This window comes from Mustela putorius, unplaced genomic scaffold (genome assembly GCF_011764305.1).
Source record: "Mustela putorius furo isolate JIRA1106 unplaced genomic scaffold, ASM1176430v1.1 tig00000145_pilon_pilon_pilon, whole genome shotgun sequence".
Taxonomy (NCBI): Eukaryota; Metazoa; Chordata; class Mammalia; order Carnivora; family Mustelidae; genus Mustela; species Mustela putorius.
The window spans coordinates 14,176,373-14,190,454 of NW_025421294.1; the positions used below are offsets into that span (position 1 = coordinate 14,176,373).

At 39.4% G+C, this 14,082-nt stretch overlaps 1 protein-coding gene across 1 annotated transcript in view; it reads left to right on the top strand.

The window, feature by feature from the left end:
• The window catches only part of CDC20B (cell division cycle 20B), a 44,592-nt gene that overhangs the window by 23,662 nt on the left and 6,848 nt on the right, over positions 1-14,082 (top strand). The window contains exons 5-9 of the mRNA XM_004745037.3: positions 1,040-1,133; positions 3,285-3,401; positions 7,616-7,812; positions 9,172-9,266; positions 12,131-12,356. Of these exons, the coding sequence (XP_004745094.1) occupies positions 1,040-1,133; positions 3,285-3,401; positions 7,616-7,812; positions 9,172-9,266; positions 12,131-12,356 (729 nt within the window). The remainder of the gene's footprint in view (positions 1-1,039; positions 1,134-3,284; positions 3,402-7,615; positions 7,813-9,171; positions 9,267-12,130; positions 12,357-14,082) is intronic.

The window sequence follows — 14,082 nt, forward strand, 5'->3', positions numbered from 1 at the left end:
TCAGTGGAGCCGAGAGCCTGACGTGGGCCTCGATCCCAGGACTCTGGGATCATGACCTGAGCCGAAGGCAGATGCTTAACAACTGAGCCACCCAGGCACCCACTACTAATTTTCTTATCTGTTTTTGGTTGAAGTTGGGTGTAAGAATGTCAGAATTGCTTTTTATATACTGGCCCAAAGAGACAGCAATCATCTGATATTTTTATTCATGGAAACTGAGACAAGTTATTTAAGATCTCTGTGATTTGATGTTCTAATAGGAAAAGGTGTTAATGGAAAAGGATCTTTAAAATGATGAGTTCAATCCTGACATACTACAGATGAAGAAAACTAAGTCCCAGAGAAAAATCTAAGTAACAGAGTAAAAGAACACCTCTAGGTTGAATGCTGAGAGGCCCCCTTGAAAGAAACCTTCCTTAAAAATTAGCCTTACTGGGGCGCCTGGGTGGCTCAGTGGGTTAAGCCGCTGCCTTCGGCTTGGGTTGTGGTCTCGGGGTCCTGGGATCGAGTCCTGCATCGGGCTCTCTGCTCAGCAGGGAGCCTGCTTCCTCCTCTCTCTCTGCCTGCCTCTCTGCCTACTTGTGATCTCTGTCTGTCAAATAAATAAATAAAATCTTAAAAAAAAATTAGCCTTACTAATGTTCAATTTTGTTGTCTTGGGGAGGTCTTTCAATTTCACTCTGTACTAGAACTATCATAACATTTCAGTTCTTGCAGGCTTTGATGCTATCACTGGCCTTTAGCTGGTTTGTGGGCTAAAAGGATTTTTCGGTTAGAAGACTGAAAGAAGATTTTATTCTAGCTGAGGAATACTTGCCTATGGAGTTGCCGGGGAGATTAGAAACGATACAGGCGAATGCTCAGCACTGTGTTCACTACACAGTGGTTAGGTAGTAAATAACACCAGTCGTAGCCTTCGGTGTGCTAATGTGGAAACCTCGAACTTCCTAGCAAATTATCAGTTTTAACACTCTATCATGCATAACATGTGAGGTGTATATGCACATTTCTAGAGAAGTATTTCTTTGCTTGCTTTCAGAAATGCCTAAACCAGCTATTTTCGACCCAGAAGGTCGCTCGGTGGCTTAGTGGGCAAATGCAGCTCTGTGAACAATCCCAGTGTGCCTGGAAAGGTATGGGCCAAAGATTTTCTGTTTGTTCTTCTTATCTACCCTCCTACCCTTCTCTCTCCCTGCCTCCTTTATTTCTTCCTTACCTTAGAGTATGTTATTAGAATATGTTATATTTATTAGACTAATCAATATAATTATAAAATTTCAATAATTCTCCTAATTCTCTGCCTTGCCTGTCCCATCCCCAAGTCTCATTTCCTAAAGGCAATGACCTTTAGCTCTTCCAGCTCTTCCCACTACTATTTACATCCATTTTCTTTTTTTTTTTTTTAAGATTTTATTTATTTATTTGAGAGAGAGAAAGAGAGAGAGCAAGCATGAGAGGGGGAGAGCCAGAGGGAGAAACAGACCTCCTGCTGAGCAGGGAGCAGGACGCGGGACTCGATTCCGGGACACAAGGATCATGACCTGAGCTGAAGGCAGTTGCTTGACCAACTGAGCCACCCAGGCACCCTGCATCTATTTGCTAAGCAGTCTTTGTAAACTGCTCTTTCTTGATATTTTAGACTTTATCGTAACTTTCTAGCATAGTGGGTAAGAACTTAGTTGTCCTGTTTCATTCACCTCTTTCAGTCTACTTAGATCACATTTCCAAAAGGTAACCCCTCACATGGGTGAAAATCTGTATCTAACTTTGACTCCCCCAAAACTTAACTGCTCATAGCCTACTGTTGACTGGAGGTCTTAACAATAAGATAAACAGTCAATTAACACATATTTTGTATCTCATATGTATTATATACTATATTCTTAAAACAAGCTAAACTAGAAAAAAATGTTATTAGGCAAATTATAAGGAAGAGAAGATACATTTACAGTGCTGTGGGGTATTTATTTAAAAAATCCACATGTGGGTGCCTGCGTGGCTCAGTGGGTTAAGCCTCTGCCTTCGGCTCAGGTCATGATCCCAGGGTCCTGGGATCGAGTCCCGCATTGGGTTCTCTGCTAAGTGGGGAGCCTGCTTCCCCTCTCTCTCTGCCTGCCTCTCTGCCTACTTGTGATCTCTGTCAAATAAATAAATAAAATCTTAAAAAAAAATCCACATGTAAGTGGACCCATGTGGTTCAAACCCATGCTGTTCAAAGCCCATCAGCATCAGCTTCAGGAGTAAAACAATGATTTGATATTTGTATATATTGCAAAATGATCACCACAGTAAGTCCAGTTAACATTCATCACCATTCATTGTTACAGAATTTTTTTTCTTGTGGTGAGAAGTTTTACGATCTACTCTTACTAATTTTCAAATATGCAGTCCAGTATTACTAACTAGAATTGCTATGTTTTACATTACATCCCTATTACTTAGTTTGTAACTGGAAGCTTGTACTTATTTTTTTAAAAACCTTTATTGGAGGTGCTTGAGTGTTTCTAGTAAACTTTAAGTTTTGCACACAAATGCAGGTCTTTGTGGCTAACACCAAGGCAGTAATGATCTACTTGGTATAGCGTTGTGAAGCTCTTAGGCCTTTTATCAGAAGGCATGTGGTTGTAAAGACCACAAATTACCTGGGTGGGCTCAGTGTTTATCAATTTATGTTGTTCTCAGTTTGATCACAAGCCAAGTGGTGGGACCGATGAAACGTTGGTGGCCTGTGGTTTAAACTTATGTGGGTCCTTAAAAAGAACTAAAACTGAACCCAAGATAGGACCCTGACCTCAGATCATTATGGGTAAAACTAGCCAGAAATACCTGTGTGCTCTGGTTCAGAAACAGTGAGACAAAGAGTCAAAATAAATGAATCAATAGATAACTACTGACAAAGACTCAGAGTAAGGCTTATGTCTCTCAGCTAATTGTTGATGTGCTAGACAAATGGATACGCAAAAATTATTGTGATTTTAAGATCTCAAGTGACAGAATAAATAAATATTCAGGATACTATAGTGTTTCTGTGTGCTTCCCACAAGTTATATTACACTTAGGTCTGGCACTCATGTGTTTTTTTATTAAAAATTGCCATGAATTATTTTTTAAATTTCTGTTTAAATTAATACTGAAGAATTTTTTCCCCTTCCCTTCTCCTGCAACTTGTAATTCAGTTTTATTATGATGACTACTTTCTTTTTCACTTTGTTATGTCTTAATACCTGCATGGATACTATGCTTATGGGATCATAAAGATACATGGAACTGTTTGTTCTTTATAGGCTGCAGAGATGGAGTCAGAGATGAATCCTTCTATCTTAAAAGATTCAAGAATCTAGACTATTCCATACTCCAACCAGAAGTGAAGATTCATCTTACTGGTCTTCGAAATGACTATTGTAAGTTATTGTTTAGACCATGAATTGAAAAGTTGGAGTGACAAAATGTATCCTGTACTGTAGCATAAACTTGAAATTTGCTTCTGGAAGGGTCACTGGATTCTTCATGTCCCAAAGCTCTACTACCCAAATATAGTTAATGTAGTTTGGCTTTTCCTTGTGCAGATTTCATGTGTGGAATGGGTATTTTTGGTGTTGGTGGGATATGAGAAATAGACTTTTTTTTTTTTACTATATTAGAATGAACTGTGAGAATGGGAGCCTATTCTTAGACATATATTTTAAACATGGATAAATCTAATCAGTCAAACAACCACATTGGGTCTTCTTGTTATTTATAATCTAGTTGGGAGGAAAGGACTTTTTTTTTTTTAATATTTTAATTATTTGAGAGAGAGAGTGAGTGAGAGAGATAACATGAGCAGGAGGAGGACCAGAGGGAGAGGGAGGAGAAGCAGACTCCCTTCTGGGCAGGGAACCTGGTGTGGGGCTGGATCCTGGGACCCTGAGATCATGACCCAAACTGAAGGCAGACACTCAACCAACTGAGCCACCCAGGTCCCCTGGGAAGACAGGACTAACTCGATGGAACTTCTACCAACATGTTAGTATAGAATAGAAGTAATGAATTGTGGAGTAAAAGGAGCTATAATGATTATAAGTAGTTCAGTGATCTTTGCATCTTTTTCTGAAAAGACTTTGTGGAGATATTGAGCTTTGAGCTGGGTCTTGAAAAATGGGTAGGTTTTGGAGGGATGGGGGAGAGAAGATGGAGCATTTTTAGCAATGTTAACAACGTGAGCAAGGGCAGGCTGTTGGTAATTAATGATAATGGCAATGGAGAGGATACAGTGGGGGACTGGCAAATAGGTAGGTAGATGCAAATTTTGTAGTCACCCAGGTCCCCTTAACCCCCTTAACTTTTTTTAGGTTATGGCAGTTGTCATATATTTTACATCTACGTACATTGAAAACTCTACCATTGTTATAAATTTTACTCCAAGAAGCCATACATTTATGTATTTTAAATGAAAGAAGAAAAACTGTCTTCATATTTATCCAAATATATAGCAATTCCATGCTTCTCTTTCATTCCTGATGATCCAGATTTCCCTCTCATATAATTTTCTTTAGCCTGAAAGCTTCTGTTAGCATCTTTCAGATCAGGTCAGTTGTTAAGACTTCTGGTACACTTTTTATATTCTGTTTTATGATATTTTTGGTGCATGTAGAATTCTGGGTCACTAGATTTTTTCTGTCAGCATTTTAAAGATATTATAAGGACTTCTGGCCTCCATAGTTTCTGGTGAGAGTTCTAAGGTAATTTGAAGACTTATTCTTTTGCTTCAAGACCTGAATCTAATTACACATATGAGATCTTTGGATATTATTCCAAAGGTCCCTGAAGTTTGCTCATTTCTTTTTCAACTTTTTCTACATGTTCTTCAGATAAGATAATTTCTGTTGATTGATATTCAAATTCAGTGACTCCTCTGTCATTTCCATTCTGCAACTGAGCCCATCCAGAAGATTTTTCAGATATTGTAATTTTCAGTTTCAAAATTTCCACTTTACTGTTTTTTTTTTTTTAAGATTTTATTTATTTATTTAACAGACAGAGATCACAAGCAGGTAGAGAGGCAGGCAGGGAGAGAGGAGGAAGCAGGCTTCCTGCTGAGCAGAGAGCCCAATGCTGGGATGGGGCTCCATCCCAGGATCCTGGGATCATGACCAGAGCCGAAGGCAGAGACTTAACCCACTGAGCCACTCAGGTGCCCCTCCACTTTACTGTTCATATGGTTTCTTCTTCTTCTTATTTTTTTTTAAGATTATTTATTTATTTATTTGACAGACAGAGATCATTAGTAGGCAGAGAGGCAGGCAGGGGCGGGGGCGGGGAAGCAGGCTCCCTGCTGAGCAGAGAGCCCAATGCAGGGCCCAATCCCAGGACTCTGGGATCATGACTTGAGCTGAAGTCAGAGGCCCTAACCCACTGAGCCAAGGCACCCCGTATGGCTTCTAATTCAGTTTTATTTTTATAGTTTCTATTATCTTTGTATATAGAACAGTTCCTATTTTTTTATTCCTCTGCTGATATTTTCTCTTTTCATTCAAGTATGTTTTTTCTTTACCTCATGAAGAATATTCTTTTCTATTCTGTGTGCATATTCTATTAGAACTGCTTTAGCACCTTTGTCTGATAATTCCCATACTTAATTCATCTTAGGGTTTTCATCTATTAATAATGTTTTCCTTGTGTCCAGTAATCTTGAATCGTGTCCTAAACGTTGTGGATTTTATGTGGTATTAACTCAGGCTCCTGCAGAGAATGTTGCCATTTTTGTCTTACTTTTAATTTAAATTTATTTTTTATTTTTTAAAAAAGATTTTATTTATTTATTTGACAGAGAAAGGGAGAGAGAGTGTGTGTGTGCTCACAAGCAGGGGGAGGGGCAGAGGAAGAGGGAGAAGCAGGCTCCCCACTGAGCAGGGAGCCTGATGTGGGGCTGGATCCCAGGGCCCTGAGATCATGATCTGAGCTGAAGACAGATATTTTATCAACTGAACCACCCAGATACCCCTGTCTTAGTTACATTATACCTTAAGTTTGGTCTTGCCTTTTGTGGGTGGTGTTTTGAGTCTCAGATCAGTTTCTTCTGCCTTGACTATGCTGGTTTGGGTCTTTCCCTCATATATAGGGAGTCTAGGCTGAGTCTTAAATAGATGCTTCACTCAGTTCGATTCTCAAAGCCTTTGCTAAGCTGATCTGAGTTTTCCCTAAAAAACATGATTTCAGGGTTAGGCTGAAATGTGCATGGGTTCCTACATTCACAACTAGAGTTGTGTGGCTCTCTCCCCTCCAGGACTTTCTCCACACATTTTGGCCACCTCAGGCTGGCTCCTCTCACCAGAAAGATGGTGAGCTTCCTACCAGAGCTTTAGCTGCTGGTGCTGTTCTGTGACTGGGGCCCACCCTCTGGCAAAACCATGTAAGAAAAAAAGTGAGAAACTCACCCCTGGGCAGGTTGCTTCTTCTGGTTTTGACTCCCTTACTTAGTTAACTGCATTTGCTAATTTTCCAGTTCTGAGGGAGTTTTTTTTTTTTTTTTTTTTTTTTTAATATTTTGTTCAGAGTTTATAGTTGTCATCAGTGGGAGAGGTGAGTCATGGTTGGCTTAGGCCACTGTAGTGGAGCTGCTGTGCCTCATAGTCTTGTATTGATATGTATCAATGAGAAGAATTTTTGTCTTATAAGAAATAAGAAAGGGTTATATGTCAACTATATCTCAATTCAAAAAAGAAATAAGATAGGATACATTTTAATATGTGGTCTTACAAATATGGCTTTTTTTGGCAAAGAGTTCTAATAGTAGAAACTGGAGAGTACAGCTAGGAGTTTCCAGGTATCACTTATAAGCTAGTGATCACTTCTAGATAGACTGTAGTTGGGTGGTATTTTTGGTTTGAAATGATGGTGGCATCTTTCATATGGATACTCTAGCTTCAAGGATGTCTCTGTAAGGGTTAGGTGTTTTCCCCCTATGGTTATTGCAGTATTATTTACAATAACCAAATTATGGAAGCAGCCTAAGTGTCCATTGATAGATGAATGGATAAAGAAGATGTGGTATGGGGGTGCCTGGGAGGCTCAGTTATTAAATGTCTGACTTTAGCTCAGGTCATGATCTAGGGGTCCTGGGATTGAGCCCCACCTCAGGCTCCACACTCAGTGGAGAGTCTGCTTGTCCCTATCCCTCGAATAAAAAAATAAAATAAAATAAAATAAAATTGTTAAATCACTATTTTGTATACCTGAAACTAATATAACACTGTATATTAAGTATACTGGAATTAAAATTTTTTTAAAAAGTCCAGATAATTTCAATAAAAAAATGTGCTTTTAATTTTTAGTGATCTGTTAGAAAAATCCATGTGTACTAATAATGGTAGATGAAAGTTCCAAGTTCTTGAAATGACTCTAAATAAATACATTTGAGTATGAATAGTAAAATTATTATTCATTAGACTGTGACTCTTGATACAGAATTCTAGTTTTTATTTTTGAACTTCTAATGATCTGTTTATGTGATTCTATTTCCCAGTTGATCATGGGAAAGGTATTAATTTATCTATCTGTAAAAAAAGTTGGTTAGTTGAAAATATTTTTTATTTGGCTAAAATTATCACTCTAATATGAAATGCTTTTCTTATAGATCTGAATACTCTAGATTGGAATTTTCAAAATCTAGTTGCTATAGCTCTTGGATCCTCTGCATTCATCTGGAATGGGGAAAACTACAATGTGACTGAAAATATAGATCTACCTATCAATTGTAACTATGTATCTTCTGTGTCCTGGGTAAAAGACGGAACCTGCCTGGCAGTTGGCACCAGTGAGGGAGAAGTACAGGTAATGGGCAGGTTTTTTTTCCCCCCTCAAAATGTGCTCTAAGAAATTTCTAGATAACTAAAGCTGACCTTTAATAACAAATTAATATACAATAGAGACTCTATATTAGTTGTGGTGCTTGAAGCTATGGGGAGTGAGAAGATATGGGATTCTGGTTCTTTTCTGATTGACATTTTATAAGGACTTAAGGATACTCAACCTAGCTTTTGTTTCTTTTTTTCTTCACACAATGTCCTTCTGCTGTATTTACCTTTTTTTCTTCAAGATTTTTATTTATTTATTTGACACACAGAGATCACAAGTAAGCAGAGAGGCAGACAGAGACAGAGAGGGGGAAGCAGGCTCCCCGCTGAGCAGAGAGCCCGATGCGGCATTTGATCCCAGGACCTTGAGATCATAACCAGACCGGAAGGGAGAGGCTTTAACCCACTGAGCCACCCAGGCGCCCCTATATTTACCTTTTTAAAAGTCTTTTTTCCCCCAAAGATTTTATTTTTTTTTAAGTAATCTCTACACCAAATGTGGAGCTTAAACTCACAACTCTGAGATCAAGAGTGGCATGCTCCTCTGATCGAACCAGTCAGGTGCACCTAAAAGTCTTTTCTCTTGTATTAAAGTTGGGTTTGTAGAATCCCCAGGGTTAGGACTTCAGAGAGAGGAAGATAACCTTCAGCTCTCCTTTTTCACCTCAATCTATGATCAGGAGTAGAGTTACTTAAAATGAATAATTTTTTTTCTGATAGGCTCTCTAAAATGGAAATTTACCCAGTTTCCATCAATCTATTTAACTTCTCATGTATTATTATTACTAACAATACTGTAAACAATATTGCTCATGTGTTCAGTGTGACTTTGGAGGGTCACAAGATGGCTCTCACTGCTTTCTCATCTCTACAGTGATACTGGACGCTATGAAGGTTATATCACGATTTCTTCTCACACCAAAGTTCTCATTTCTCATATTGGTCAGAGTATCGTATATAGAGGGCAGGAAAGGAATCTCTTAGCCTGTCAGTGGATTTCCAGATATGAAACTAGAAATGTGAGAGCTCTTCTCAAGCTGTGGCTGCCCATTGAATTCACCTGGGGAGCTTTAAAGCAAATGTCATAAAATAAACCCTGTATCCACAGATTCTACCTCCGTTATTAAATCAGAATGGCTAGCATGAATGGCGAGCCCCATCAGTGATGTCATATACAGACAGCGTTGAGAAATGCTGCCCAGGGTTAAAGGAGCTGAGCTTTCCCTTAGTATAAGGGCTGGCGGTAGCAACATTAATTGCTATCAGGCCTTTAAGAAGACAGTGGACTGTGACAAAGACAAAGCTATGTAACTGTTTATTCATTTTTTGTTTTCAGTTATGGGATGTGGTAACTAAAAAGCGTCTGAGAAATATGCTTGGTCATTTGTCGGTGGTTGGGGCTCTGAGCTGGAATGACTGTATTCTCAGCAGGTAAGAAGCATCTTAATGGAATGAATTATATTTGTCTCACCGAGGGATCATGGGGGCTGAGTGAACAGAACTATAATATTTAAAACCAGAAGCAAAAGCAAAACCAACCGCAGCCAAACAGGATATTAGTTAGGCAGTTATGATCCTACCTTCTTGAATATCCAGCTCCTCTGGTGATGTAAGTGGTCCATTGGCCACAGGCACCATGTTGCTATGTGCCTGCACCATGTGCTGGTACTGGAAAGTGAGGTTCAGCATCCACTAAATTGTTCAGACAAAAGGTAAAGCTCTGTTTAAGCAAAAAGTTTCTCTGTGCCAAGTAATATCTACCAGGAGGATAATTTTGTTGAAAACACGTATTTAATGCTGTCAGGATCAATAATTTGGAATATGGTAAGCTTTCTGGGGCACATTTCCCATTCATAGATCCACAGATGTTAGAGCTGGAAGGAACCTCATAGATCAGCCGGTTCCACAGTTCTCAAATTTGAGGACCCATCAACAATCCCTGAAGGGCTCCTTACAACACAGATTGCTGGTCCATCTCCAGGAACTTCTGATTCAGTAGGTCTGGAGGGGCTCTGATAATTTGCATTTCTAATTTCTGCAGTGATGCTCATGCTTCATCACTTTTGAGAACTACTGATTTAGTCTAACTAACCAGAAAGTTTAAGTGACTTGTTTGTATGATCTTACATATTTACTTTTAACAATTGCTATTCACTTTTTAAAAAGATTTTACTTTTTATTTGAGAGAAAGAGAGCACAAGCAGGGGGAGCAGCAGAGGGAGAGGGAAAAGCAGACTCTCTGTTGAGCTGGGAGCCCCATGCGGGACTGGATCCCAAGACCCTGACATCATGACCTGAGCCAAAGGCAGAGGCTTAACCAACTGAGCCAACCAGGTGCCCCACCACTGCCATTCATTTTTATACTGTAGTTCTTAAGGTAGGTTTAAATTAAATAAATTCCAAGGTCTTTTACAATTTCTTTAGGTACCTGAGATATAAACTTAAGATTTCAGTACCTTGTGATTATAGGTAAAACTTAAAGCTGCTTAAACAAAATACCAGGTAAAGGGCTAATTATTTACTGTGCAAAGTTGTTATAGTGAGGTCAGTTCTCTATTTAAATTCCTTTTACAGTCTGTGTTGTTTAAATTTGGTTTTATTATCCATGAACAGATCCTTTCTTATAATAGCAGCTAATATTTTTGGAGTAATGTGTGCCAGGCTTGCTATACTCTTTGTGTGGATAATTGTGTTTTAATCCCTACAGTAACTCTGTGTCGAGTTGTTTCTAATCTCCAACCAACCTGTTGCTGAATCAACTGAGACACTAGCCTGAGGTCACATGGTTAGTAAAAGGGGCAGAGTCGGGCTTTGAACCCAGGTGGTCTGGCCACAGAGCCCATATTGTTCATCAGAAGGCTGTTCAGTGTGGTGCCTGATCATTTTTAAAAAGACAACTCTGGGGATGTCTGGGTGGCTCAGTGGGTTAAGCCTCTGCCTTCGGCTCAGGTCATGATCTCAGGGTCCTGGAATTGAGCACTGCATAGGGCTCTCTGCTCAGTGGGGAGCCTGCTTCCCCTACATCGAACCCCCCAACTCCTCCGCCTGCCTCTCTGCTTACTTGTGACCTCTGTCAAATAAAGAAATAAAATCTTTAAAAAAAAAAAAAAAGATGACACTGGGGCGCCTGGGTGGCTCAGCGGGTTAAAGGCTCTGCCTTAGGCTCAGGTCATGGTCTCAGGGTCCTGGAATCAAGCCCCGTATTGGGCTCTCTGCTCAACAGGGAGCCTGCTTCCCGCTCTTTCCCTCTGCCTGCCTCGCTGCCTACCTGTGCTCTCTTTGTCAAATAAACAAAACTCTTTAAAATAAATAAATAAATAAATAAATAAAAAGACGACACTGGATTTTGAGAAATTTCAGAAATAATTGTAGGTAGTTGTTTACTTATTCCTTGGAGAAAATTAAATTAGTCTGGGAGGAGTTCATTATCTTTGATAAAGTGATATAATCTTTATCATTCTTTGGATCCAAATCGCTACCAGTAAGTAGACATTATCTCCTGATTCTGAATCACACTGCAGTTTGCTATGACATTCAGAGAGTTTATACTCTTTTTCAACATGAGTGGCATTAACAAAATTAATAGTGACTTGTAGCTTAACAGAAAAAGGAAATAATACATTTCTATCTCTGACATTTCACTATAAATATATATTGCATTGAGATAATACGAAATATTCTGAATTCCAGAAACATATTTCGTATGTTCAGTACATAAAGAACCCCCTGGGGAAATATGGAAATCTTCAAAATTTATCATTTCCATAGCTGCCTGCATCATATTGAAGTCATTAGAAATATCTGTCAAAATGGGGTGCCTGGGTGGCTCAGTCGGTGCTTGGGTGACCTGCCTCTGGCTCAGGTCATGATCAAGGAACTCTAGGATGGAGCCCCATATCAGGGTCCCGGCTCAGTGGGGAGCCTGCTTCTCCCTCTTCCTCGGCCCCTGCCAACCCCATTCTCTTACTTGCTTGCGTTCTCATTTTCTCTCAAACAATCAAATAAACAAACAAATAAAATCTTAAAAAAAAAAAAGGAAGTATCTCTCAAAGGATAGCACCTCATTATCCACATTTGAAACTTTGCCACAGAAATATTTTTCGCTTGTGTGAATAGTCACCCAGGCAGAATACTCTATCCTTATTAACCCAACGAATGTTCAACAACTGTGTCTCGAATCTGTCTTGTGGGGTCTTTTGGTGGTTTGAACTATGCTTTCCTTCATGTTTTCAAATGCTTATTAGCAACAGGGCTTGAGTTTTCTGTCAGGAACCTGCCCCTTTACCTCTGTGCAGCGGGTCGAGGCTGGGCTGTGTTTATCATCATGATGTTCGGGTCACCCAGCATCACGTTGGAACGCTTCACCACAAGCAAGCTGTCTGTGCTCTCAAGTGGTCCCCTGATGGCAGGCTGCTTTCCAGTGGCTGTAGTGATGGACTGCTGACGATATGGCCCCATGATCCCGGTGCAAAAGCCCAGGTTCAACCCCTGAAAGTCATAGCCCAACCTACAGCAGTCAAGGTAAGACATCCAATAGCTTTCCAGGTTGCTGTCCACTCAGAGATGCATCCTTCACACCTGAGAACAAAGCCATTAAGCTAATGCTCTGAGATTTTTCTTCCCCTGGAATTAGTTTTGGATTTTGCCATCATTCTCTTGAAAGACAACCTTATTTATACCCCCCATGTGTCTGATTTTGTGAAACCAGAGGTAAGAGAGAGCTTCTGCAAACAAATGTAAATATATTTTCTCTTTCGACAGAGGAGTCCTGGGTACATACAGCTGCTTTCAATACCGTCCAGACCTAAGGCCTTAAATGATGTCATTAAAACTCTTTCTCTTTGGCTCTTGGCTCTGCCTTTCTCTGCTGAGTTTCATTCTTCATTCAGACATTTTGTGGGCAAGATGGCTCTTAGCAGCTTCAAATTCAGATCCTCCCAGATGGAACTGATTAAGAAACTCTGGTTCCTTGTTACTCTGATAGAAAAGTCCCAGAACTCTGGTGTGACTTTGGGCACCTTCTCATCTCTCAGCAGTAACTGTGGTCAGACAGATGGGCACACTGGCTGTCCAGACCTACCTGAACTCACACTCCTGAAAGGAACCCACTGTGAAAAGGAGGAGGAGAAAAGGTGCTTCAGAGTTAAACCAATATTTCATCAAGCATAATATATTTTTTTATTTCTCTGTATTTTAAATTCTTATTTCTAGTAAAAAAAAAAAAAAAACAACCCTATACTTTCATTCCTTTGGCATCACAGATATATGTCTTGACCTCGACATTGTCCCAGAATATTTATCACTCACAGAACAAAGAAATTGTTTTACTTTATTACCTATGAACAAATTTGTTAGAATGAGAACTTACCAAGTTAACACAGAGTTTCCTGATACAGGGTGTAATGCGTCCTACCAGCTGCTAACGCATGGTAGTGGCTCAGTACTCTGGCTTATGGTTTTAATATCCACAGGACATTAAGAATGATTTAAGGTCCAAATTTCCATCTTTAATGATTTGAGAGAAATCTAGGGAAAATGTATATAAAATGCTCTGAGAACAAAATACAAAAACCAAATAAAGCAAACAAACAAAAAACAACAAAACAAAACACCGAAGAAACCAAAAACCCAACGTGTGAAAAACCCAAGACAAGCAAAACAAGTTACTTTCTTATGTGCCTTGTCAGAAGTACAGCAAATTGAACCAAGAGCCTCTGAAGTCTGAGCGAGCCAAGCCTTGGGCAGCTAATGGCAGGATGGCCGCACAGATAAGGATACATGGATAAATACAATGGAAATATTTATTAGACTGTCCTTTAAAATTAGTGCTATTCATCATTTCAATTGTTAGCATAAATATGCAATACTGAACCTTATTTTTCAGGATTACCTGTAGTCATTTATAAGGAAGTAAATCAACAGCAATTTTCCTTTCTGAAATGTATTAGGAACTGAAATGCATGAGAGTTTTGGGGGTGCAAGCAATCATGTGTGGCTCCATTTTGTCCTTTCTTCTCTGACCTAGAACCTAAAGACACAGGTAGACAAATGAGAGAAAAATTCATTTCGTCATCAGATTCCAGGGGGCACATGTCACCTATTCCAACAGCAGATTCTTACCCCATAGGACACGTTGAGTGTAGTTTTTAAAATATATTATTGGGTGATTTTTCTTTGTTTAAAATATTGACAAATTGTTCTCAAAATTTGAGGAAGGCACCTAATAGGTGATTTCCAGTCCCTTAGA